The following is a 23,999-nucleotide window of genomic DNA, read 5'->3' as shown; positions in this document are numbered from 1 at the left end:
GTTAGGCGCGCTGTGGAGCCAATTTCGCGCTTTTGTTTTGTTGCAATTGCAGGCACTCGACACGCGGCTCTCGAATGCATGTGGGAGGCACAAACGCGAGTGGGTTTTAACGAGATTTCCGCATTCTGAAGGGGATGGTTTTTTTTTCACCATGACTCAAAGCCGTTATAAAATACACAAAGCGAGAGATAGGGAGAAAGAGAGAGAGAAGCACACACACAAAAAATGTCCCTAATTTGCCTCGATCGATTAGCATCAGTAATGGATACTGTCAACTTGTAAATTCATCAAACGCGGGTTCGCTGTGTTTGTCCACCTTCGTTTCTGTCCCTTACCTTTACTACTGTGCACCGTGATTTGTCAGGGTTTGGAGCACCGTTTAGAGGGAGTTTGTATGGCTTTGCTTTCTACCGTTCTTCTGTCTCCAGCTCGGAAGTCGGCTCGATTTCTCCCATGGCAGGAAGGAAGACAACGGCTGCTTAAGCGACGAACGCCTTCCCACCCCTGCCACACTAATCTCAGATCGTTTGTAAGATCACCTCCGAACGTGGATTGTTTTTGTATCACTGTTGGCCACAGCTCGCTGCCGGCTACAGGAGGTCGGTCCTCAGGCCCGAAATGACCCAAAGTGGGTGTTTACTGTGTTGACTGATGGTTTTATGAGAGTGCCACTTTTACCGCAGTCGGGTGAAATGTTTCATTTTGTTTGTCATTTCGTACACACATTATTGTGTGAGATTGTGGCTGTATGCGTGCGTTCGAGAAGCAACACCTTTGCAGTAAAATATTGAAATTGGATCGCCGTATCACGGGGCGATTATTAGTTCTCCGTTCTCAACGGAATCCTACGACAGCGCAGCATCACTAGCCCGGTGAATCGTAAAAGTTGTACCCTTTTTTCCCGGCTCTCCATCTCCAACGTTGGCCCATTCCCACATACCGGCTAAATGTGTCGAATGAATCTAAATTTAGGCAGACGCGTACGAAACGCTTCCGATGGCTGGCCAAAGATATGCGCGTTGTCCCGCGCACGTCTAATTTCCGTCGTTACATAGCCGTCCCCGTCGTCGTCATCGTCGTTCCATTTTGGGGAGGTTATTTTTAGGTGCAAAACCACCGTGTGCGCTTTGTTTCCGTACATCAGGAACAAAAAAAAAAAAACTCCAATCGGCGGGAGATTTTCACAAGCTGCACCAATTTATTTGGTGAGATTAAATTAAGTAGGTGAAATGGATCTCAGGCGCCTCGGACGAGTTAGAAGCGAGGGCTTAGCAGCGAAATAAAGAAGCATGAAATATAGCCTTCGACGAACTTCACCGTGGAGCTCCACGCGCTGCTGTCAATCTGTTGGGTAAAGATATCCAACTGTAAAGACAACCGCTCTTAATCAAACATTTGCAAAGTAATACTTCAAAGAGTTCTGTATCTCTCCACAATTTTCCAGTACGGTTCAGAACAGCCGATCGGGCGATCACGTCACCAACCTGTTACTCTTCTGATTCTCAACACAACACTCTCGCACACAGTTGCTGCTTCGCTTCGATGAATGAGAACGGTCATAAAACAGCATCATACATGGCGGCGGCAAACGACTAATCAAACGAAAAAAGTAGCTCCACTCTGCTTACAGCGCGATACGATCGTACGGAGGCGGCACGGGTGGCTTAGTGTAATGAATACGAGTGCCTGTTACATCATGGCGGCCAACCACTGCGAAAGGCGTAGTAAGCCGCTTCGCCTGAACGATTATTAACTTCACATTCCACACACACACACACACGAATGGTTCGCATGGATGACGGACGGATCTTTGCCATCCTGCTGTGTGGATCACCTACACGGTCTGGTAGACCTTCAAGATTAATAAAACTACCAGCCGAAAACGAAAACCGAGTTATAGTTTGCAATTAGACACACTAATCTGTACCATTTCGGAGCATCCAATGGGGAGTGCGTGAAGTCATCGTAAACTCATCTAACGCACTGGCGGGACCGCGACGATTGCGCGTACACGCAGTAGCAGCAACAAGTAGCGCTAGATGAATGATGTCACTCGAGCAAGTACCCGTCAGCTTCGTCAACTTGAAATTATCATCGTGCAAGCATCAATCTTCCGTATGTGCGGGAAATTAAAAGAGAAACTCCAAAAAACTGACAGCCGAATCCAATTAGCCCGTAGACTTTGCATATCGATGCAATCGATACAACGCAACACGTAAGTGCGGTGTATTAATTGATATTTCAAACATGCCAGAGGATGAGTCCGCTTACGCCTGTGGGCGTAAACGATCGTAACCCGATCTCGAAAGGTCACTCGGGAGGTCAGATGAATTACAATGGCGGTGACGTGTGTACAGAGCATTATATCCTGCCAGGCGGCAACACTTGTTGATCGGCCAATGCAATGGCAATTGAGTTTGCCACATGTGTTTAAGCGATCGGTCGACTCCACAACGAGGTACTTGCGCAATTAAAACGGATATTATTATCGGCGAGTCTTAAGGTCCTTGCCGACGATCAATGTAAGTGATTGTTTTGTATGGGCGGTACAGTTGTGACATTGCACTTTCTTTGCCATTCTTTAGCAATCGGCGTGATCTTCAGATTCAACCGTATTCCATTAATCAGTGATGGTGGTGGTTGCCTTCGTACAACCCGCAATGTCTGACAGCTCAACGCAAATGAAAGTGGTTGTGAGGTGAAAATGAACCGGAACAGCCGGGAACACTGTGTACACTTTATCACGCTCGCCGAATGACAGCTGGATAGCGGTGACAACCATGCTCACGACACAAATTAAATCAGACAAACTGAGCGCGACATTTGCAGCACATCGATGAGCTGTTTGTCATCGTGATAAGTGCTGCCGGGCCGGGAGAGTGCTAGCAGTCAAGATTTAGCGACGTAGTTGCACTTCTTAAGCCAACTACAGCCCGGGTGAACGACATACTGCCGTCGACGACGATCACCATCCTTGGTGGTGGGACGACCCATGTGATGGTGAGGTGAAATACTTCAGCTAATTACTAGACACTAGGCACGAAATCCACTATCTCACGTTCTCATTTTTATGGACCAATTTGTGTCGGGCGTGATGGAAGCCACACCGGTGTCACCGCTTCGCCCGTACGGAGGCAACGGGCCTCGTCCAAAAACTGGCCCCATAGTAGCCGTAATGTCTGGACCGCAGCCGCATCTCCGCACCAAGGTACGATTACAAACCGCAATCCACCATCACCAGCCGTATGACAGCTGTAAGCCGCATTACGAAACGTCACGTACCTATGGCTGCAGTAAATAAGCGCGAATCCTGCGCGCGGTATCTTCTCCAGGCCGCGGGACGACGATGGAGATAGATCGCCTACCGACCGATTAGCCAATTACACGTGCTGCGTGGACAGAAGCCCGGCGGAAGAGAGCTTGAATTACCTTAGGCTGCAAAAGCATGACCCCGCGTGGGCTTCTGTTCCGAGCGATCGACCGACAAGAGCAGCAGCCCGTTGTGTTAAGATCGCCCGATCATTCTACCGCCGATCATCAATCGCGATCGCACAAAACCGCCGATTTGTTTGTAAACAATGTGCCGCCGGGTGTCGACCCGAGGCGCAGACCGGTCGTCTGGGAAAAAGCGCCCAGCTTCCAAGCGAAATGTTTGCACACAACAACATCGCCGAACGAAAATTCCCCATCCATGCGCATCGTTCGCTGGGTACCGTCCGTTTGATGTGTGAACGTTTTAATTTGATTTGTTTTCATTTTGTGGAACCCTCGCGCCTCCTGGGTCGTCCATCGCGTAGGTAAGATTAAACGAAATGAAGTCAAGCAGCCGCTGAAACCTTTCTCTCCTGAGAAGAAGCCTTGCTGATGCCTTTCCTGCAAACGAAGTCATGGCGAGAAGTGACTCGAGGGGCACAAGGCTTCAATCGGCAACATTGGAGCCAGCATCGCAGTTGTGCTGCATCAGCACGAAAGTAACAGCAGGCCAATGCCAACCCGTTGAACGAACGCGCTGTGGTGAAATTTATTGAGTAAGATTCTAATTGAGATAGGGAGTCGGGGAGCCTGGGGGAACTGGAGCTGATGCGAGGTGAAGTAGGGGGGTGGGCGAAGCGCTGTTTGCATTTACCAAATGATACTTCAACCCTTGAAGAAACTCCAGGGCGATGCCACCCGCTCGGAACGGAACCATAAAATTGCCATCGTTTGCTCGAACGCGCACTCCACCACGCCATCGTGAAGCTCGCGAACCGAAAACAAACGGATCTCTTTATTTATTTTGAAATTGATGATCATTAATAATTCGGTATTATTAAAGTTCATTTGCCTCTTCTCTCTCTCTCTCTTGTTGGGCGAAGATCATCCCGAAACTTCCCGAGCACGGTTGCTGGTTAGCTAGCGTACCACACCGACCAACCTCACACTGCTTGCTTTGCAGAACTTATGGCTTCACGACTTCAACCAACAACGGTGCAGTGTGGCTGGGACGAAAAAAACGGGTTTCCGGAAGCCCTCTAAAAAGGGAAGTAACGGCGAAAATAGGTCTCCGCTGCGGAAGGTACGCGAGACCCAGCCATTGATAAAGGCTTCAATTATTAATCACAATCTGGCACGCAAATAACTGTGATGCGGACCGGCTTTGCCCTTAGTCGGGGTAGCGTTTGGAGCTGTCGTTTTAGGTTAACTTGGTCAGGCAGGTAACGCTCTCTTCCTGTGGCCAACTGAGTTGTTTTGTTTTTTTTTCAGGAAGGGCTTTAGCAATGGGAAGTTCGCTGCTGGTTTAAATGCTGCCATTGCAGCTGATGCCACGAGAGATTGAAGATTATCTTACAAAGGCTCATCCATTAAAGAGCTAATTGTTAAAACAATCCCTCGATAGTGTAAAGCGTGAGATCTAGAGATGCATCTGTTCAGGCTTTGCTGTATGTAGGTCAGTCTCAGCGATTTGTTGAGAGCTATTCTTGAAGATTGCTTGTGGTTTGGGTAACTTATCCTGCAGATAAAATCTGAACAGTTTGCTGCAGCATTATCTACAGGAACAGTTATCTAAACGGTGTTGCCTTACACTATCGCGTCTCTTCTGGCCTTGTGGACAACATGAAAGAATATTGTGGGTCGCCTGATGTCATTCTGATGATGTAATGTACTTGACTCATTCTGGCTGCTAGATTGAATTGAAGGCAATCTGAAGTTGTCCACTTCAGAATACGATTAAAGTCCCATAATGTCTTGTAGGACATGATTCTTGAGATCTTTGCTTCCGTAGAAGGTCCAGTAATTGAGATCAACTAACAACAAAGCTTATCTGTTCAAACGCGTATTAGAAATAACAGCATAAGTCATAACTATATAAACTAATTTGGGAGATAGTCCATTCCAGAGAATAATATTACTCCCCAAGGTCTCCTCCAATAATTATAAAAGATATCCGGTGTCTTCGTTCTACACTTTACAAATTGATCAAAACTGTTACTCTGTTTACCTTGAATTCAGTCTCCCACAGCAAAGTCTCCCCAAAAAATGACCACATTCTAACGATGAAGAAAACTTGAAGTACCCTTACCAACCATTACGGGCAGCTTCGAGTCCCTTACTAATGTCTTCAAAAAGAGCAAGGGTTCTTATCACACCGGCAAACAAACACCAGAAAAAATTCCCCCTCTTTTTCTACACAAAACCCACTTCATTGCGCCAAAAGGCACCTATAAAATGCTTGAACCCCCTCCCCATATCCGTCCAGCGCACACGGCTATCAAGAAGCAAATAATTAAACTATCCTCTCCGGCGATTGCCCCACGGTGGCAAATATTTGCCACCTTTTGCCAAGGGTTTGCGCCGTAAGAGACGCGTTCTGGCAAGGTGACTTGCGAGCCACGAAAGCGGCTGGGAAAGCGAGCAACTGGGTACAAAGCATCGCGTGCAAAGGATGGTCTTAATTAAATTAAGTCCGCATCACCATCACTGCTTGCGGTTGGGTCTCGTAATGGTGATCTTATCTGCTGTCTAGCTTTATGCGGCACTTTTGCTCCGGTGGCTTAGCGACTGGGACATTCTTTCACGTGGTTGCTATTTTTTTTTTTTTGTGACAGTATCGTCCACTGGAAGAAGTTCCTCCAAAAAATACCACTGTTAGAGGACATTTGATTAATGTGTTTGATTTCTAACGAGACGGAATGTGTCAAAAATATTATCGAAAGTGTTAAACCGTCCTTGGAACTGCAGAACATCAGCAAACGGATGTGACGGACGGATGGATGGTTAATCATCAGCTTTCCGTTCGAAAGCAACACTCCCTCCGAACCGTATCATCAACCTAGCCCCTGGTGGTTTGTTTTGAAAATCCATTTACCTCCAGAAACACCTGTCAAGCTGTCATCCGACTGTCAATCATTCGGCTGGATTATATTTGCACCATCAATTGGGCGTAACAAAATTATTGCTAATTGGGCGACCCCGGTAGTTGTGGAGGCGGGCTACTTTTTTCACGTGGTGAGCATCAGACCTTCAAGAATCATTCATGGAAATCTGCGTCTTCCGACCGGGGGAACTGAACCATATAACGAGGCAAGTTAGTGGAATGATTGTAAGGAACTATTTCCGCTTGATACGCCTCTTTAAGCATCAAAAACCTCGTCTAATTTGAAACGAGTTGAATAGTTTTCCACCCAATGACTCGAGGGTGGAGCGTAAACTCATGTTCCGATTATCATAACTAACTTGTTCTGGCTAATACTTACCCTCAGCAGGATTAAATCTCTCCTCCAAGAAACCTGACGAACAAAAGTCAATCAAACAGCCCGTTCGATCGAGCGCCACTTGTTACACGGCGTCCAAAAACCAGCCAGGTAACTTCCAACCCAACCCTTATCCACCACACACTAATGAGCTCGTTTCAACCGTAAGGGTCAGAAATTCCTTCTCTCTCTCTCCCTAGTCCCGAGTTCCCTTCCCGCTGTGTTCGCATTATTTTGTTGCAGTATCGTGAGCTGTCAACTGCTTCACCATGCAAGCGTTCCACCGCGCGAAGCTGATCGACGGAGCTGTAAGGCGTTTTCGGGTGAATAATTTCACGACCCACGGACGGCACCGACCTGGTCGACGGAACCAGCTGCGAAAACAAGCGCCGCATTCGTCACCACGACCACGAGACAGCAGGCTGTGGGTTTGCTGTCGGTGGTCGTCCTTGAGATTAATTAAAATGAGAGCTTTTCTTATCCGGCTGCTGCTGGAGTGGAGAGCTTTTTCGGAGACAAGTGGGAACGGAGTCCCATTCCGTGGCCAGTGAGCATAGACATCCAGCCAGACTCGTTTCAGCCAGCAGGAGAGTGATGTGTAAAATACAAAAATAGTCAAACAAATCATGAGGCTAACTCCTCGGATAACTCGGACCCTCTTCCCTCCAATGATTCGGAAAGCTGACAAGGGTTGACGTGATGATGACGACGACATTAACTACCAACAATTTCGTCGCCAACATCACATTCATCAACTCTACCGTATGGAAGGTTTTTTTGTTGTGGTTGTTGCTTGGTTTCGGTCATCAGCTCAACCACCTCATCGCGAGAGTTCCCGGACGAGTGTATAACAAATACGAGTGACCTAGCGGAGTGTGTGTTTACAAGAAGTTGGGAAAGTCAACAGCACATGCCGGCAGCCTCTTATGCTCCTCACGGTCTTCACGGTGGCAACGGACAAGCAAAAAAAACACACACACTCGCTTGTAACCATTGTCCAAACAGTAGCAGCTAGATTGGAGAGATGTCAAGGAGGTTGCCGTCGTCCTCGCCCAGTAAAAACGTACCCAAAAATCGTGCCCATTGAATCGTGCCCATGCAAAGCACTAAAATTATTACAGAATGAAACGAATTCCAACGCTCGGCCGCCAAACGAGGCCAAAGGGCAGCTCGACAGCACGCGCCATTTCATCCGCCGAATGCCTGTTGGATTGCAATTAAGTGAAAACTGCATCCTGCAGCTATTGGTGTTCCGAAAAATCTCGCGAATGCCACCCCTTTGGCACTCGGTGCAATACTCGTTTTGCGCGATCGAATGCAAATTGTGTCTGGAAGCGTGCCACAATTCTTCGCTCCAACTCACGCGTCAACCATCACGCGATTGTGCCCCGAGGACGGTCTAATGGGAGGGCCTGTTCCGTGTGTGGGTGATGGAGAAATTGACGTTCCTTACTGGTGGGTTGGAATCGGTAGAACCGTCGAATAGGATTTTCACTCCATCCCGAGGCAACGGTGATGTGCACTTTTCCTCCTACACGCCGCATACCAGATACCAGACCATCGATCATTATTCACGCCGCCAGCGGTTTGGTAACTTGAAACCATTTTTCCCGGACCTCATAACTGACAAAAACGGCGGTATATGTTTTTCCGGTACGATCAGATTTTTCCTCGTCCAAAACGTGCCTCCGTTTCGAAAACACACCAAGATGGAGCGGTGGCATGTTGCTGGATGATCCCGGAACTATGATTGTTGGGTGCGATCTAAACATAACCTACATTCGGTGCTGCTCTCTCTCCCTCTCTCTCTCGCTCTCTGGTATATGCTCCTCTTCATTGCTCCATTACAGTCTGGTGCACTTCCGAGTGGTCAGCACTTGAGCCAGACAGACGGTGTTTCAACGTACGCATGCCTCGTACGAAATGCTTTGCACCACTCACACAGAATGCCGTGAATACGGAAGCACCAGCAGCAGCAAAATTCAACCATACATAATTTATGTGCCACTGTAAACATATCCGCAAAACCTATCCAACATTCTGCTGCATCCAACCTGTGCAGTCTGACGGCGTCCTCGTTTTTTTGTACTCCACACCGTTTCTGGCGGCATTCAAGGAGCGACTGGCGTCTCCAAATCTTGAGCTGTGCAGCACACGATAAACATTGTGATTAAAAGTTCTTTGGCCCTGTTGGACCTTTGGGCGAACGGCGCGTGGCCCGGGTCGGCAAATGCAACTTCAGCCGAGGTGCTTTCGTGCCCCGCGTTGACGAGCAGCAGAAAACAAGTTATCTGGTGCAGTTGATGGTTACAAGTGGCCTGCACTGCCGTTAGCCAGATGCTGCAGAGGGCGTCACGATGAAGTGCCGTACTTAAGAAAGCGGGGGAAAAAACGTGGAGTTTACTATTATTTCAGGGATTGTTACTATTTCTAGGGCTTGTTTGTTGATGTTAAACCTGGTGAAGGATTTTTTTTGTAGGTAGAGTTGAAGCTGGTTCCTAACATGAATAGAACAGCCGACTGAATAAAACAGAAAGAGTTCTCATTCCAGCATGCTCACACAGCTACAGCCAAAGGTTACACCATGATCGGTTCCTTCAGGTAAATCCAAGATAATAAGAGCAATTTCGTTAATCATACTTTAATGAACCTTGAAACTAACACTATCGAGGCAGGAACAAAAAAGAGATCTGAAAAACCTCAACTCACCAACGATTCGATAAGGACTTTTGATTTTCTCCTATTTTAACTACACGCTCACAAACGCCCAAACGCCAGCGGAGGCCGGATGCCGCCAGTCGGGTAAGGTGTGCGGGCGCGGGTTGTTAATTGATTTGGAAACTTGTTTCTCGCACTCCACCGCGGACTTCACACGCCGACTGTTTCGATTTGGTGAGTCGCGGTTCTCCAATAGTTCTGCTATGGTTGCTTCCTTCCCTAAGAAAGCTAAGGGCTACCATGATTATTTGCGGGCGGAAGTTGTAGGTTCACCTTGGAATAGAATTGTACGACTAGCGGAGAGCCAGCCAACACCGAACCGAACGGAAAGAAGTCGTCGTTGGAAGACTCTCTAGCATCAAGCACAACCTTATCGCAATATGTTCGAGTTTTTGGAACCTCATCGTTATCAACCATTTCGGACCCAGTGTACCGGCTCTTGCATCATCTACCGAAAAGTATTGTTATCTATTGAACGTGTCCTCACCACGCTGGGCGAGTGATGTGATGTGTACGAGGCGCTCGTTTGGTGTGAAATAGACAGCTGAACCTTACCATCGCCAATCTCTTAATAGGTCCGCTCGCTTTTCTGGGTCAATCAGTACCACCAGTTTCTAGTTTTAATTAGCATTACTGAGCTCTGGTTAGGCCCAAACAGCCAAGCGCGGATCGCCCGAAAGGTCTTAGAATCACACGAGTCGCAGCACCAGGAACTGGCGACCAGAACGCATCGATTTGTCAACGGTTGTCTGCCGGACGGGCGTGTGTGCTGTGGTGCAGTTTTTATCCAAAGTTCACCACGACGCGCCACACACATGAAAGTGGTGCCGCCCGCGAAAGCCGCGTCTCGGTGAAGGAAATCGTCGAGACGGTTGGGCGGTGCGTGCCCATTACGGGTCAGACCACAGTACCGACATGACTTTGTCACTCTCGTTTGACGGTGCCGGGTTGCGTGTTTTTTTTGTTGTTGCTTTTTTGCATCCTCGGCCCGTTTTGGGGCACCTTGATCAGTTGGCACCTTGCTCACGTGCGCGAGCGTGCCGAGAGGGTTCAGGTAAGGTGTAAGGCCCAGAACGGCTCAACCCGGGAAGCAAACGCACCGTGCCAATAGTCTCGTTCTAGGAAGCATCTTTATTTTATTACACACACACACACGTACATACTCTTGGCACAAAAGGGCCCCGTCGCTTGGAGGCTACACCAAGAGTGCAACATGAAGAAGAAAAAAAGATGATTTATGGTGACGTGGCGGTTTGAGCGTCTATACACCCAAGTTTAGACATCTGAACCAAAGGTATGCAGTTTGTTTCAACAAAAACCACACTCCACGGTACATTTTACAATGAAATAAAAACCAATACAGCAGCTTGTACAGCCAGTGTGCATGTTTTACACACCTTTGGCCAAGCTGACGGCTCGATAATCAAACACGTGCTTACAAGGCGTGTGTGTTTCGCTTGTCACAAATACACGTTGGCATTACTTGTCCGACAGCTAGAAGTGGCCGCGATTTGTGGGCGATAAAAATAGAACATCCCCAGCGAGAAGGTGGACTTCAAATTTATTCGGTGCTCCGATGCGTTCCGTTTGGCCGTTTTCGCCGGACGCAAAAGTGCATTCAGAGGTAGCAGATAGGGGAGAAAAAATGGCTGCTTGAGGCGATAGAACTAAGCGTCATTAAAATCAATGCCCGAGTGTTTGAAATCCGAAATTTAACACCATTCGGAAGGGCAGACATACGAAACCTCGCACCCATCTCGGAGCTAATCTCGCGCTCGTCGACAAACAACGATCACACACCCGTGCAAAGTCGATCGGTAGACGGGTGGTTTTCTGTATTATGATTATCGAACGCCTGCCTTTTTGGGGGATAGCGATCTTGGTTTCGAAACTGTCCACAACCCCAAACGCTGACCCGGAGCTCTGGAGCAGCCCACGCACGCGACAACGCGTCGCCGAATGGAGGACAACAGTTCAGGTGGGTGGGATGCTTCGGCGGATCGATACCCGCGATATGTTGTTGGCTCAACATAAACATCATAAGCGTCCCCGATGCTGCTTCCCGGCCCCGGCCGGCCCGATCGCTCTCGATCACTTTCGATGATCGGTGTGTTTTTACTTTCTTTTTACCGCTTCCCAGCTCCCTTGTTTGAGGCTTTGAATCGGGGCTTTTCGGGCTATGATAACGGCTTGCGCTACTTTTCGTCATCATTTTCGTTCGGCATCTTGATGTCTGATGGTGAGTAGTATCTCCAGGCACCCGCGATCGGCAGGGCATGGCTTTTGCGAAAGTGAACTTTCACCCTTTTTGGGCGGGCTCCCGACATAGCTTCAGTAGCCGGCGCGCTGTCTGTTTGCGGAAAGAATGGAAAATATGCACCCAAAACGAAAGAAAGACACAACCACTCGTACGCGCACGCACATTTCATCAATCGCGGCCTGACGCTAACTGACGCAATTAATCACCAGCTGTCATAACCGGCTGTCGACGCCTTGTCAGAAAAGGGTTCGCGCACTTCCTTCGCGCCGAAACACGATTTCGCGATCGAAAACTCGTCAATAAAAGCGAAACACGAATGGGGCGATCATAACAAAACGGTTTCAGAACGCTTAATCGCACACGCACAGACGCACAACCGTCTCAGACATTATTTGCGCATATTGTTGTGTTTGGAAGGAAACAGAAAGAACAACAGAAACAACAAAGCTCATCACCAATTACACAACAGCAACTAGCACCACTTTACACGCCGTTGTTTTGCCAACCCAAACCGATCGATAGCCCGCGCCGTGCGAGTGTCACAACATTACAGCAAACAAACGCCCATTGTCGCGCGTGCACGGGTATCGATCTCCACTCGATAACGATAACGCGTGGTACACTGTGGGCAACGGGCTTATCATCTTATCGCACTACTTGTACCTGACGCACACACAAGCACGGAAAAACACGTTCACAATCAACGCCACCATCGACGCGAGCCTGTACACACACACGCGCTTATCAGTGGCGCGCGCGAGCATTTTAGTCGATCTTGCCAAAAACATTCACGCGGTTCACTTTACCTAACTACACGCGCATACATTCACGTAAACATACACTTTCCCCTCCCTCCTCCCGTCTCTCTCACACGCTCCCTCGTTCCCTATGTCCCACAAACGACGCCGTTTTTACCGTGCAAGCAAGTGTAAGTAGGTGGCAGCAGCAGAGCGCGCGCGAGAAACAGAAAAACGAACCTAGCCGCGGCAACGAATCAAAACAAAATGCGTCTCCATCGCGCTTTCTTGCTCGGCGAGAGCCCGCGTTAACCGCATGGCGGCACTCTCCGAAGGGTTGGGCACAGTGGGCCACTGCGTGGTCATGGTGAACGTATAAAGAACGTTTCAAGAATCGCTTGAGAAACATTATTTGATCATTTGTTTTTAATGCTAACATTTTCTTATTGGATGTATTGTTGCAATACATTTAAAAACTTTAAATATTTGCGATCGTTTGTTGTCTGCGAAGTAGTTTAAGAAGAAAGTTAAAAAAAACATACAAGATAGGTAGAATCATGGACAATACGGCATCGGACCATAATATTTAACAAATAAAATAAAATAGGTAGAATCACCATTCAAACTTCCAAGAGGTGAAAATGACCATTAAGGTCCGATTTTTCTTTATTTTCTATTTTTCATCCACAACATTAGCACAGTCAAACGAAAAAATATTTTGGACTATTTCTAATATATCAACACATAACGTATAGCATCGCTCAAATTCTGGATAAAAGTGGCGAAAGATGATCATGTTTGCCGTCATCGCCTGTATTTTCCGAAAGAGAAATGTGGAAAATCTTGTTTTTAGAATTTACGATCGATTGTAGAATATAAAGCAGTTAGTGTACTGAGCAGAATACATTGTAAATAACTATAAAAAGGAATAAAAATGATTCTTTTTTCATAATCCTGAACACTTTCTCGAAGTTTTACTAGCCATAACCATTCCTAGCCATATGTCCTACACAATAACATAGTGAACCAGCAATGCTTGCCGCGTGCATCTCCCATGAGCATAAAAATCTTTTTCTCTTCCTCGATCTCTGTTTTCTTCGCTCCATCTCTGTCTTTCTCGCTATATGCCTCTCTCAGGAAACAGCTATTCGCGGTCTTTGCTTCTCCGGCAACAGCAGGCGGAGGTATGCATCACTGCCAAGACTGCCAAACGATCGAAGGGGGCTCGTCAGCAAGCAACAGCAAGCCGGACGACAGCGTTGCTTTCTCAAGGGCTTCCGACGTGGGACTTGAGGACGCTCAACAGCATCCACCTCATATCGTCGCCTAAGATTCCAGAACCCTCTTTTTTGTGTGCCCTTTTCGCCTGACTAACGTTCGAAGATACCACACATGGTCAAGTGGTAGATGAGGCAAGAGGGAGAGCGAGAGAGACAGTGAAAGAGTGCGAGAAAAAAAGGGGGAGAAAATCCCTCCGTAACAATGCATTCGCGAAGGGCTCACAAGGTGCATGGCGATGGCGTTACCCGATGTGTGTGGCATTTGTGGCAAACACGCTCGAGCGGCAAGATGGGCGACGAAGGAGACGTTTCGAAGGTGTATGCACATAAAAAAAAGTTGTCTGTTGTTGGCCGCATTCGACTCCACGACAACAAAAACGCCGCTGCCCATTTCGGCCGAGTCAGTTGCGGATCTGGCGGTAAGATAGTATGCTAATCGGTTTAACATCGACCGTTGCGGAGAAGCAATCAACAAGTTGAGCCATCATGAGCTGAAATGCAAATAGCAGAGTTTAGGGAAGCGAAGTTCATAAGTCACCGCCGCCGCGATGCAACGATGCCGTAACAAGACAGAGTGGACTGGTATGTAAATTAACCGATAAAAGGCCGTCGGATAGAATACACATGTTCGTATGCGAGGTAGCCCTGTGCTGTCCTTATAATGAAAAATGGCCCGTTGCAATGGCTTTTTAAGCATATAAGCAGCTTAGAAGTAATAAGAAACTCTCATAATAAAATCAACAAACTAAACAATTAAACTCGGCACCAAAATAGAACCCAACTCTAAGAGCAAAGAGTGTCAAACCGATCGATCGTTGTCGATCGTTCGACAACTTCTATGCCGGAGCGCCGAAGAACGAAAAGGGCAAAACAACACGCAAGCCAGCAAGTCGTTAAATGCAAAACGGCACATCCGTTCTTCTTGACTCGGTCCTTCTTTCCGAGCCAGACCTTCCGGCATTCTCGGATGCTGCGCCGTATGGTAAAGTGCCCTAACGCGTGATGCGCAGTTTCGTCCGTCGTTTGTGCGCCTATGCAGCAAGGCAAACAGTTTGTTTTGGTCGGATTAGTGTCGGTGCTCAGAAACTCGATCCGCTCGACAGGAAATTAGTTTTTGGATTAGCCGGGCCCAGCCGACGATGCTGCAGTTTTTCGGAAGTTGAGGATCGGCCAAGATACGTATGTGGGTCGGCGCAAGCAAGTACACGGCGTGACAAATCGATCGGCAATGGAATGCTGCACTGCCGCAAGGGAACCTATCAAGGGGACCACCGGATCCGGTTTGAAGGATCGTCGTCGTCCCGTCGGCATTTGGCGGTGCTGTGCACATGATAAGTGCATTTATTTTCGACGCTTCGCCGTACGCTGAGACGGTGTGGCGTGCCACTTAACAACTCTTTTCGGGAAGCAGTGGGCGATCGTGCACCCTTCAGACTTCCGAAAGGGACGTCGAGTGGCTGTGGCTGTGTGTGGATTGCCAGGCACGATGGAGAATCCCCAGGAAGCTCCAACATAACAATCAACGTGCATTGGAATGTCCGTCGATGTGTGTGAGTGTCTGTAGGTTTAAGAGGGATTGTGTTAAGTGCAGCTCTGGCATGGAATAGTTGTGAGTCGCGTGCTAAAATAAACGCTGTTGCTTCGACATTCTCGAGCAGAAAGCTGGCGTGGGTAGGTGTTTTGCTTTTCGAAATCGAGCATCGAAGTTGTACAAATGGTCCCGAGGTCCTAAAGCGACCTCTCTATTTATCATTTAGAATGAAAGAAAAATTGCACCTTTTAATTAAACCTTCCAACCAGAGGGTCGGGAGAGCATCAATTGGCTCTTCGCCTTGGTGATTATCTGGGAGTGGTACATTGAAATCCATATCATACGCAAAACAGACCCTCCCAGCCAAGCGGATCTGGCCTGACACACTAGAAAGTGAAACATAAACCACCGAAACGACCGCCTGGCCTGACGCAAGGCGACGCACAAAAAGAAACCATAAACATTTGCCACACACTTCTCTTTGCTCAAGAGAAAACGAATCGATTTAACATCTTGCTTGGTTCGCTCGTGTGGTGATGCTCCGCTTTTCCGCTTGCGGTCAGGCCGCAGGTTTCGCGCGGTTTCTTAAAAAGGGCAATACAAGCAGTGAGCAGCGCTTGCCGATGAAACATAACACCCTCTGCGTCTTCCCATTCTCATTCGGAAGACCCATAGACCTCACGACCAGGTCCTCCACACCAACTGCAACGCCCCAAAACCGATATGCTTACTCTGCACATCGATGTTGGAAATCGAAAACTTCCCGTGGATGAAAAAGAGGCATTAATAAGAACAACTCTCACACACAGACAAACATACACCCTCGGGAGTTGAGACCTGATGGAGATGATCGGTGGGGAAGGCTAGGCCTCCATGGGATTGATAACACCGCAATTTTATGAATGGCATCCATCCCACTGCGAAAGCGAAGCAAACCGGAGAGTCGGAACGGGACAGGGCAAAACTGCATCAAGCGGACGAGACGCGAGTGTGGTTTGTTTATGCTCGAGGCTGGCTGGCGGGCCGGTTCATTCATTCATTCCGTTCGAGTTGTGCTAAATCATTCATCCGTTCGCAAACCATAGTACACACACACACACACAAACCCGGCCACCACCGGGTCGAGTCGACCACCATTTTCGCGGGCACAGGTATTTGTGCACCAAGGCGGCGGTGTGCGCCCTGACGGTGTAGACTGGATTTCCTTGAATGGTACGGGCCCTACTCTGTCGAACCGTAATTTGTTATGAGGAGAGCTGGGCGAGCATGGGAACGGGTGAGCGAAGGTGCATCTGTGGCTCGTTCCGATTTCGATTGTCACCGATGGCGGGTGTAGGCGAACCTGATCCGGCACACACAGGACAAAAGCGAACACTGGCTCGAATTCATCCGTCGGCCGATAGCTGACAAGACAGGCGTAGAATGAGCGGCAACGTGCGATTGGGTACTGAGGTCTTGTTAGCTGGAGCATGGGACGCCCGGAACTTGGAGAACTTGATTTGCAGATTTTCTCTTCTTTGTTGTGAAGAGTTCTGTTTGAGGGGTTGAGGTCTAATAACCTTGGTGATTCCTAATTATTTATTATAAGTTAATGGACTTATATTTACAAAGGAAAATTTTAAATCTGAGTATTCCAATGAACGCAACATTTGCTAGACTTTCAGGGAGTACATTAAATCGCTGTTAAGTTCGTTCAGACAAAAATACATATGCAAGTACTCCATGTCCAAGTACACCGGCATGCCCGTACGTTCCTCAAAACCCGTTCGGTGCTATTCAAATGAAATGGCCAACGAGCAAGTCACGACCGGTACCGACCGTTTGACGTGTTCTTGATTGTTTTCCTATCCTCCCGGGTGGACCCGGTACCTCCCATGGGTTCTTATGCTGCTTCTAGCTCATCGACAGAGCTCATCGAACCGACGATGCAAATGAAACGAACAGCAAGAATCAATGTTTGTGTTAGCATAAAAATCACGCGAGAGGTAGGAAAAAACAAAAAACGCGCACAATATTGACAACTCCTAAGCAAATACAGTTAACGAATTTTTGGTCCGGAGGGAGGTCGTGAGCATTCCCCGGCATGGTGGCAATGGGATGACTTTTTCACGCCTGGTAGATGTGATTGCTTACATATATTTGAGATATGTGCAATAAATTATCGTTTGAGAAGCTTTTGTTTTAAGAAGATTTTAGAGATTCCAACGATATATTTAATTTAAAAATGGTTACGAATGACTTTGATAACCTTGTGACAGCATTATGTTTATAACAAATATGATAAATACATTTGATATATTATCATTTTTATATAAAAAATAATACTTAAATTTAAGCATTAAATTATTTGTAAATGAAAATAAAATTGTTTCTCACAAAACGTACTGCAAACGGTTAAGGTCCTAACGTAGCATTTGCTTGAACCAATTCAAAGCAACGCTTCGATGCAGCGCCATCTATTGAAATAAGCACGAACTAAGGAAGCGTTTGCACAGTGAGCGTTAGCCATTGAGAACTGTTCGATTTAAATTTCTTTTCATTTTTATCTTTTTCAAATTTACTTACAATTTTGTCAATGCTAAAATTTCGTCAAGAAAATATTTTTCACACCATCAATATGTTATTGTCCACTTACCTTTTCGAGCCTCACGCACTGCTGATGGCAGGTAAAATCACACACCACACACCGCAGTCCAATGTCCAGATGGAGCGCTTTATGACACTGCTGGCACAACCGATCGTACGCTGGTGGTAGAATTTGGAAAATGTGCGTAAACTTAACCGTCTCGACAGTCACGACCGGCGGTGGTTCCACGAGAAAGCGAGTAAACTTTTTGGTGTCTGCCAACAGGCGCAACTGAGCTTCCCGGTGCACTTGCTCACTAGCTGCAGCCGTCGCCGCGGCTGCTGTTGCTGCTGCTGCTGCTGCTGCCGTCCGTGTTGCCTCGGAGCCAACGTTCTTTGGTGTGAGCGTGATGATACGAGCGTCATGAAAGTTTTGACCTCGCTGTGGGTTCGCATTCAGCTGTCTCAATATCTGCGTCGGATCCTCATCGATGAACGGTATGCTGCCCTCGCTACTGCCCGGCACGAGGATTTCGTTCTTGTTCTCATCCACCTGTGCTTTGTTTTCCGTGCGTCCTTCCAGCTCAGCACCATGGACACCATTGTCACTGATTTTAATCGTCGGGACAATGTCATAGTTCCCATTGCCATTGCAATCGATCTCATCCGCTGCGGGGTGTTCCAGCGAAACATTCCCAGCCGTGTCCGGTAGCTTCACCACAATCTGTTGCGTTGCCGTTGAGGTTATCCTACGATCTGGTTTCGGCGGTGGTTCGCTCCGTTCGGACGACTTCCGGAGAGGTTTGCCCGCACCGTCTGGCTTCTGCGGTACGGGTTCATCGAAGCTGAACTTGACGGTGTTGAGGTGCCGTGTTAGCTTGTCGTTTTCGGTGTTGCGGGTGTAGGTTGTGCTCTTGAGGTTCGAGGACTTGAGACGTGACTTTTGGAGCAGCTGCTGCTGGAGTCGATCACGACCGGCATCGTTCGGAGGTTGCGTTTCTTCGCTGCTTTCGTTGTCGAAGTCGGCGTTTGGGTGCGGGGCCAGCAACCGTTGCTCGAGTTTCTCCGCGTCCGATAGCAACGGAAGTCTAACGGCGGGAAGCAACTGAAGCTTCTGAGTATCCTCCGGCTGGAATAAAGCGAGAGGGAGAGAGAGGGAAAGAGAGGAATAAACAACCGTCAAGGTATTTCCGATGTCAATTACATCCCCTGAAACAACATAACGAAACAGTTCCTCAGCAAAAGATTAAACTGTAACTTTGCTCGATGAACTGTTCAGGAATGGTTATTGTACCAGATCTCTCCATAATCCTTGCCTCACTGCCCCACCGTAGCTCCGGAAAGCAAAATTTCCAATCTACAATTTTCCGGCAAACACACACGGTTATGGGAACGGAACAATTGCTCTCGCTCGTAAATTTCCTGTCCGTAACAGATTGCAGCCGTGTGACAGAAGGAATGGTCGCCAGCACGGAACTGGTCGCCGGGTTGACCGGTCAAAGAGCGATTTGGTCGTTTTCTGGGTACACACACACACACACACACACTCGAAAAGCCCGTCGAGTGCCTCAGAGCGCTCCACCATAATCAGACATCGAACGATTGGAAATGGAGATTTATGGACACTTACGACACGATCGGACCACGGCAACTGGTGGACCACTACTACTGGGCGAGTGATTAAAAAGTTTTTCTCTCCATCCGCTAGGAGTGCAGGATGTATAGGGGTCCTGTCGCCGTGCCGTGTGGACATACGACTTTTGGCAGACATTTTCGGACGCTCGGTGTGGTCTTGGAGATGATAATATTTGTCCGGCATTGAATTACTGTCAGTAGAAAGTAAAATATGATTTGCATAGGGGAAAATGTACTTCCAACGTCTTGCCAAGCACATGGTTCGGGGATTTTCTGGGTGCTCTCTTTCATGGACGAGAGTTCTGGTGTGCGAGGGTCGTTGAAGATGTTACGTCAACCCGTATATCGATAGTTGCGTAAAAGCGGACGCACTTTAATATTGAATATCCATCATAGTTAGGCCCTTTATTGATTTGCGGCAGCGTGCAACGGCAGCATAAATTGGGTTTAAGTGATTTGACAGCGTTTCTGTGACAGTGACAATAATCTTGACGCGTTTCAACGCTCTCTCGTTTCGTTTCAGCTTCGCTTTGTTCTAGGACTAGGTTCTCAGCTTCCACTGTCCGTGTTGCATCGACACTTGATGTTTCTTCCCGCACGTGCAACAGCAACGGGCAAGTTCTCGTTTCATCGGTATCGGTAAGAGCTAGTGTAAATCTGTCGTCACCTTCTCGGTTTGCGGGAAGGTTCCGTCCTTTTTCCGAGCCTTGTCAGTTCGCTCGCTACTCTCAGTGTTCAGCTGATACAATAAACTTACACGTGACCCGGAAAACAGCGCTTAGGAGCAAGTCAAGAGCCAAGAAACACTATTGGGGGATTTTTCGTTTTCTTTGAGGTCTCGTTCACCCTCAGCCATATAGACGTACGCATCCCGTACTGACGGATTTAATGGAACACCAGTACCGATAATTGATACTTTCTTTGCCTTTTTCGCGCGGTGTCTCACTCCCCGGTAGCGGTAGGTAAATATTTGCTTTTGCTTTTCTTTTTTTACCGTTCCTTCCCACGCCTTGGAGGGCTAGCCAGCCGACAGGCCGTCCGATTTGATGCATCGGTTGCTTATGCAATTAGAATTTAGTGGTATTGGAAACCTAATACTTGCACCGGCATGCACCCCATTCGAAGCGAGGCGTGATGCAACGCTTATCCTCCGCAGCTAATCCGACATATCCGTCGGAATCGTTCGTTCGTTCGGAAGAGGTGTTTCGATCGGAAATGAATCTCGCTCGACTCGATAGAAAGCGAAAGTGTAGAATTTCCAAAAAGAGGACCAGCTAACGAGAGGGAGTGTTTGGAGGGAGCATATTTGGGAGTTGTTTTTGTTTTGCCAAACGCAAACGCTCCATTCAGTTAAATGACTTTTGGCCGGGTGATTATGGAAAAGGCAACCACCAGCTGCTCCGAAACGAAGACGCTTTCGGAAGGTCGGCACGACTAATGGCACTGATGGCTGCTGAATGCGTATGTGCAGCCGTGTATGATGAAAGATCGGGCAAAGGAGATAAAACTTAAGACTAATTGAATTTTTCGAATCATTCAATTTGCTAACGCGCAGCCCCGACGCGCTGATCTCATCCAACGGCCAACGATGATTTTCGCTCCGCTTTATGGCGCAGTGAATGTGTTAAAACAGCATAAATGGGTTTTTAGTTTTGCTGGATGTTATTTTAAAAAGCTTTTACTAACGAAAACAAATTACTGTGCCATCAGTAGCACGCTTAACGATCGCGTTATAAAACGCTCAAAAGGCAACAAATTGGAGTTGTTATTAATTTGCTTTTAGGCTTCCGCAGAAATGGCTCTATAAAATCGTAGCTCCCTTAATTTCTTTCACAACTCTTGCTAACAAATCTGCCATTATTGTTCTTATTATTTCCCATAAATCTGTTCCCAGCAAAACATAAAGATCACAGCGTCTCATCCACTGGATATCTTCACCCATCTGTGCTTTCCTACATTTCCCACATCCGTCACCGGGATAGCTAAAGAATTGGCGTTGAAATTTGCAACCTCTGTGGTTTTCCACTTCCCTGTCGTTTCTTCGTCTGTAGTATTGTGTTTCCCTCTTCTTGTTATTACTTACCGCCGCACAGCTTCATTGGCTTCACGCTGCGGTGTGTTGTTTGACCGATGGTTAGGGTTTGAAAATATGCTGGCATCACTGTCCAAGAGCAATACGAGCGCAATGTTGCGGGCCGACTTCTATCGCTTACCGATAATTGGATAATGATTCGATCGATCTGCTGACATGTGGCTATGATATATTGCGCACCGCCAGTTAGCACAAGGGGAGATGATAAGCTCAAACGGTTTTTGCTTTCTTCAAAAAACCGCAAGAGTGAATTGCGTTCGGGCAAGAGTACAATTTCCTGATGGTGGTTTCAATGGCGAAGGTAAAGCACGCTGGGGCAAAATGGTTGCAAACAAACAAACCAGCGCTTGGGAACGCGGGTAATATCCGTGCGAAAGTGGCATGAAATATGTATTACTTTGTGGTTTTGGCCAGTTCGGTACATGATTTAAAGATCACGACCACAAGGTAGGGATTACTTCCCTAGCGAATAATCCGGTGCGTTTTAACGTATGCATTAAAGGCGAATTGCTTTTAACACTTTTTTCATTCGATAATGCGTTGCCCAAGTTAACCTACCAACTCTTTTCTGTCTTCTTTTATAGACACGTGTCTATATAATATTACAGTGTTTTAAATCTATTTGGGGCAGCTATGCCCAAAATAGGCAAGGAACTTCAATTTAAAGTTGGGTCGCAGTATGACTGCACCAGGATCTTCTTTGGAGATCCTGGAAGATTTTGAGTATATCCTGAGACGGTCCAGTAGTCGAAGCGATAGCGGTGAAGGACATGGCAGGACCGAGACTCGATTAGAAACTCCCTCAAGACCGTATCATTAGGGCTAGTAAGTCTTTAGATGGTTGACGAGACCTATCAGATCATTAAGCCATTAAGCTCTCAGGAATGGTAGAGAACATTTGTGTAGAATTATTATGGAATGTAAGATTTTTAAAGAGTTTCTTCCAGATTTTAATCTCCACCTTCAATAAGATAAAAGGACAGACGACTGTCTTCTGTTGCCTGTAACTGTTAATTAACGACCAAGGATACACATAAATAAAACTCTGTGATTTACACTGCAGCATCCCAGAGTTTCCCTATCCATTCTTGAAACCGAGATTTTAGAACGAAGAGAAAATAAAACTGAGCCTCCCCAAAAAAAAAGCCACAACATAACAAAAGCAAAAACCAAAAATCTAGGTCACTCCGGACACCCAAGGTTTTGCCCAGGCGCAAGGCTATATACCGATACCGGCACGGAACCGTACACGGACGCTCGCATCGTGAATGGATGATTGTTGTGAATGGAAATTGCAGTGCCTGTCATTTTCATTCGAACGAACAACATACGCTCCTCCTACTGCCTGGTCTTATGCACCAGTCCAGCATATGCTGCTCGATCCATCCTCCATTCCGGTGGGTGTACCACACTCGGGAGAAAATCGTTTGTCCTCCTACTTATCCTCCTCCTTCTACCACTCCTCCTCCCTCCTCCCCACAGGCCCACCCTGGATATGTACTTTTACTTTGACAGTCGTTTTGAGCGCTTGTTGCATAAAACGGGCGACAACTCTAAGGGCGGACTTCAATAAAATGGAAAACAAAGCGGAAGCCCAGATAATGCAATTGAAGGTGGCGCCGCGCTAGATGGCACGGGTATTGAATCAAGATGTAATTATCTCACTCTCACTACACTGCACAAAGTAAAAAGCTCAATTCAAATCATTAACCACAAAACTTCAAGCTGGCAACAATTAATTTCACTAATCTTCTACCCGCGTATGTAAACGGGCTAATGAATTGCGCTCATAAGGCACTTCTCATTTTACAGAGATGCTATAATTCTTCCTTATTTATGGCCGGCATACTTACGTTCAGTATCGGACTGCTGATTTGGGGCCGTTTTTTCTCCTTTGAACAGAGGCAACCCCACGGCATCTTACGGTGGGTGGAACGGAAATGGGCACTGTTTTGCTGATTACACACACACACACACAGACACACTCTCTCAGCCGGTGGACACTTTATGGGTTGGTAACGAACGAAAGCACACGTACATGCACTGCAACACTGCAAGTCTTTTCCGAATGTACATTCCGTCGCGAGGGTTTGTGTCGTTTCATTGTCTAGGGCTTTCTCTAATGCACTGGTCCCTTAAGATGGTTGTGTGTTGGCAAAGCGATGATGATCCAGTTTCACGCCGAATTGTTATTTTCATTGCGGGAGCATATTATTTGAAGTTTGAGGCGTCCGTTAAGCAGATTATGATGATTTCTTCACTGTTCTGCAAGAAAATGAAAACAGAAAAAATGCATAAAATAGTTTGATTTAGTAACATGATAATAGTATTTGTTATAGAATATTTATTGCTTACTTCCGCATATGACCTTCAAGGAAAGTTCCTTATGTCATCACCCTAAGGCTAAACCACGCCGAATGCTGGCTATATACATTCAAAAGCGACATAAT

The 23,999-nt window shown here is 47.2% G+C and overlaps 1 protein-coding gene across 10 annotated transcripts in view; it reads right to left on the bottom strand.

The window, feature by feature from the left end:
* Positions 1-23,999, bottom strand: part of LOC118505144 (tensin-1) — a 151,558-nt gene that overhangs the window by 79,608 nt on the left and 47,951 nt on the right. For 7 of the 10 annotated variants that reach the window (XM_036040505.1, XM_036040506.1, XM_036040515.1 and 4 more), the window contains exons 2-3: positions 23,403-23,814; positions 17,893-18,951 (exon numbers count right to left, since the gene is read on the bottom strand). In XM_036040505.1, the coding sequence (XP_035896398.1) occupies positions 17,893-18,951; positions 23,403-23,468 (1,125 nt within the window). In that variant the 5' untranslated portion in view covers positions 23,469-23,814. Of the gene's footprint in view, positions 1-12,164; positions 12,286-12,372; positions 12,488-12,624; positions 12,727-17,892; positions 18,952-23,402; positions 23,815-23,999 lie in introns of those variants that run through there. The other 3 variants (XM_036040507.1, XM_036040508.1, XM_036040509.1) reach the window with 3 other exon arrangements.

The sequence above is a fragment of the Anopheles stephensi genome, chromosome 2 (genome assembly GCF_013141755.1).
Source record: "Anopheles stephensi strain Indian chromosome 2, UCI_ANSTEP_V1.0, whole genome shotgun sequence".
NCBI classification, from domain to species: Eukaryota; Metazoa; Arthropoda; class Insecta; order Diptera; family Culicidae; genus Anopheles; species Anopheles stephensi.
This window is presented reverse-complemented; position numbering and strand designations above follow the sequence as displayed.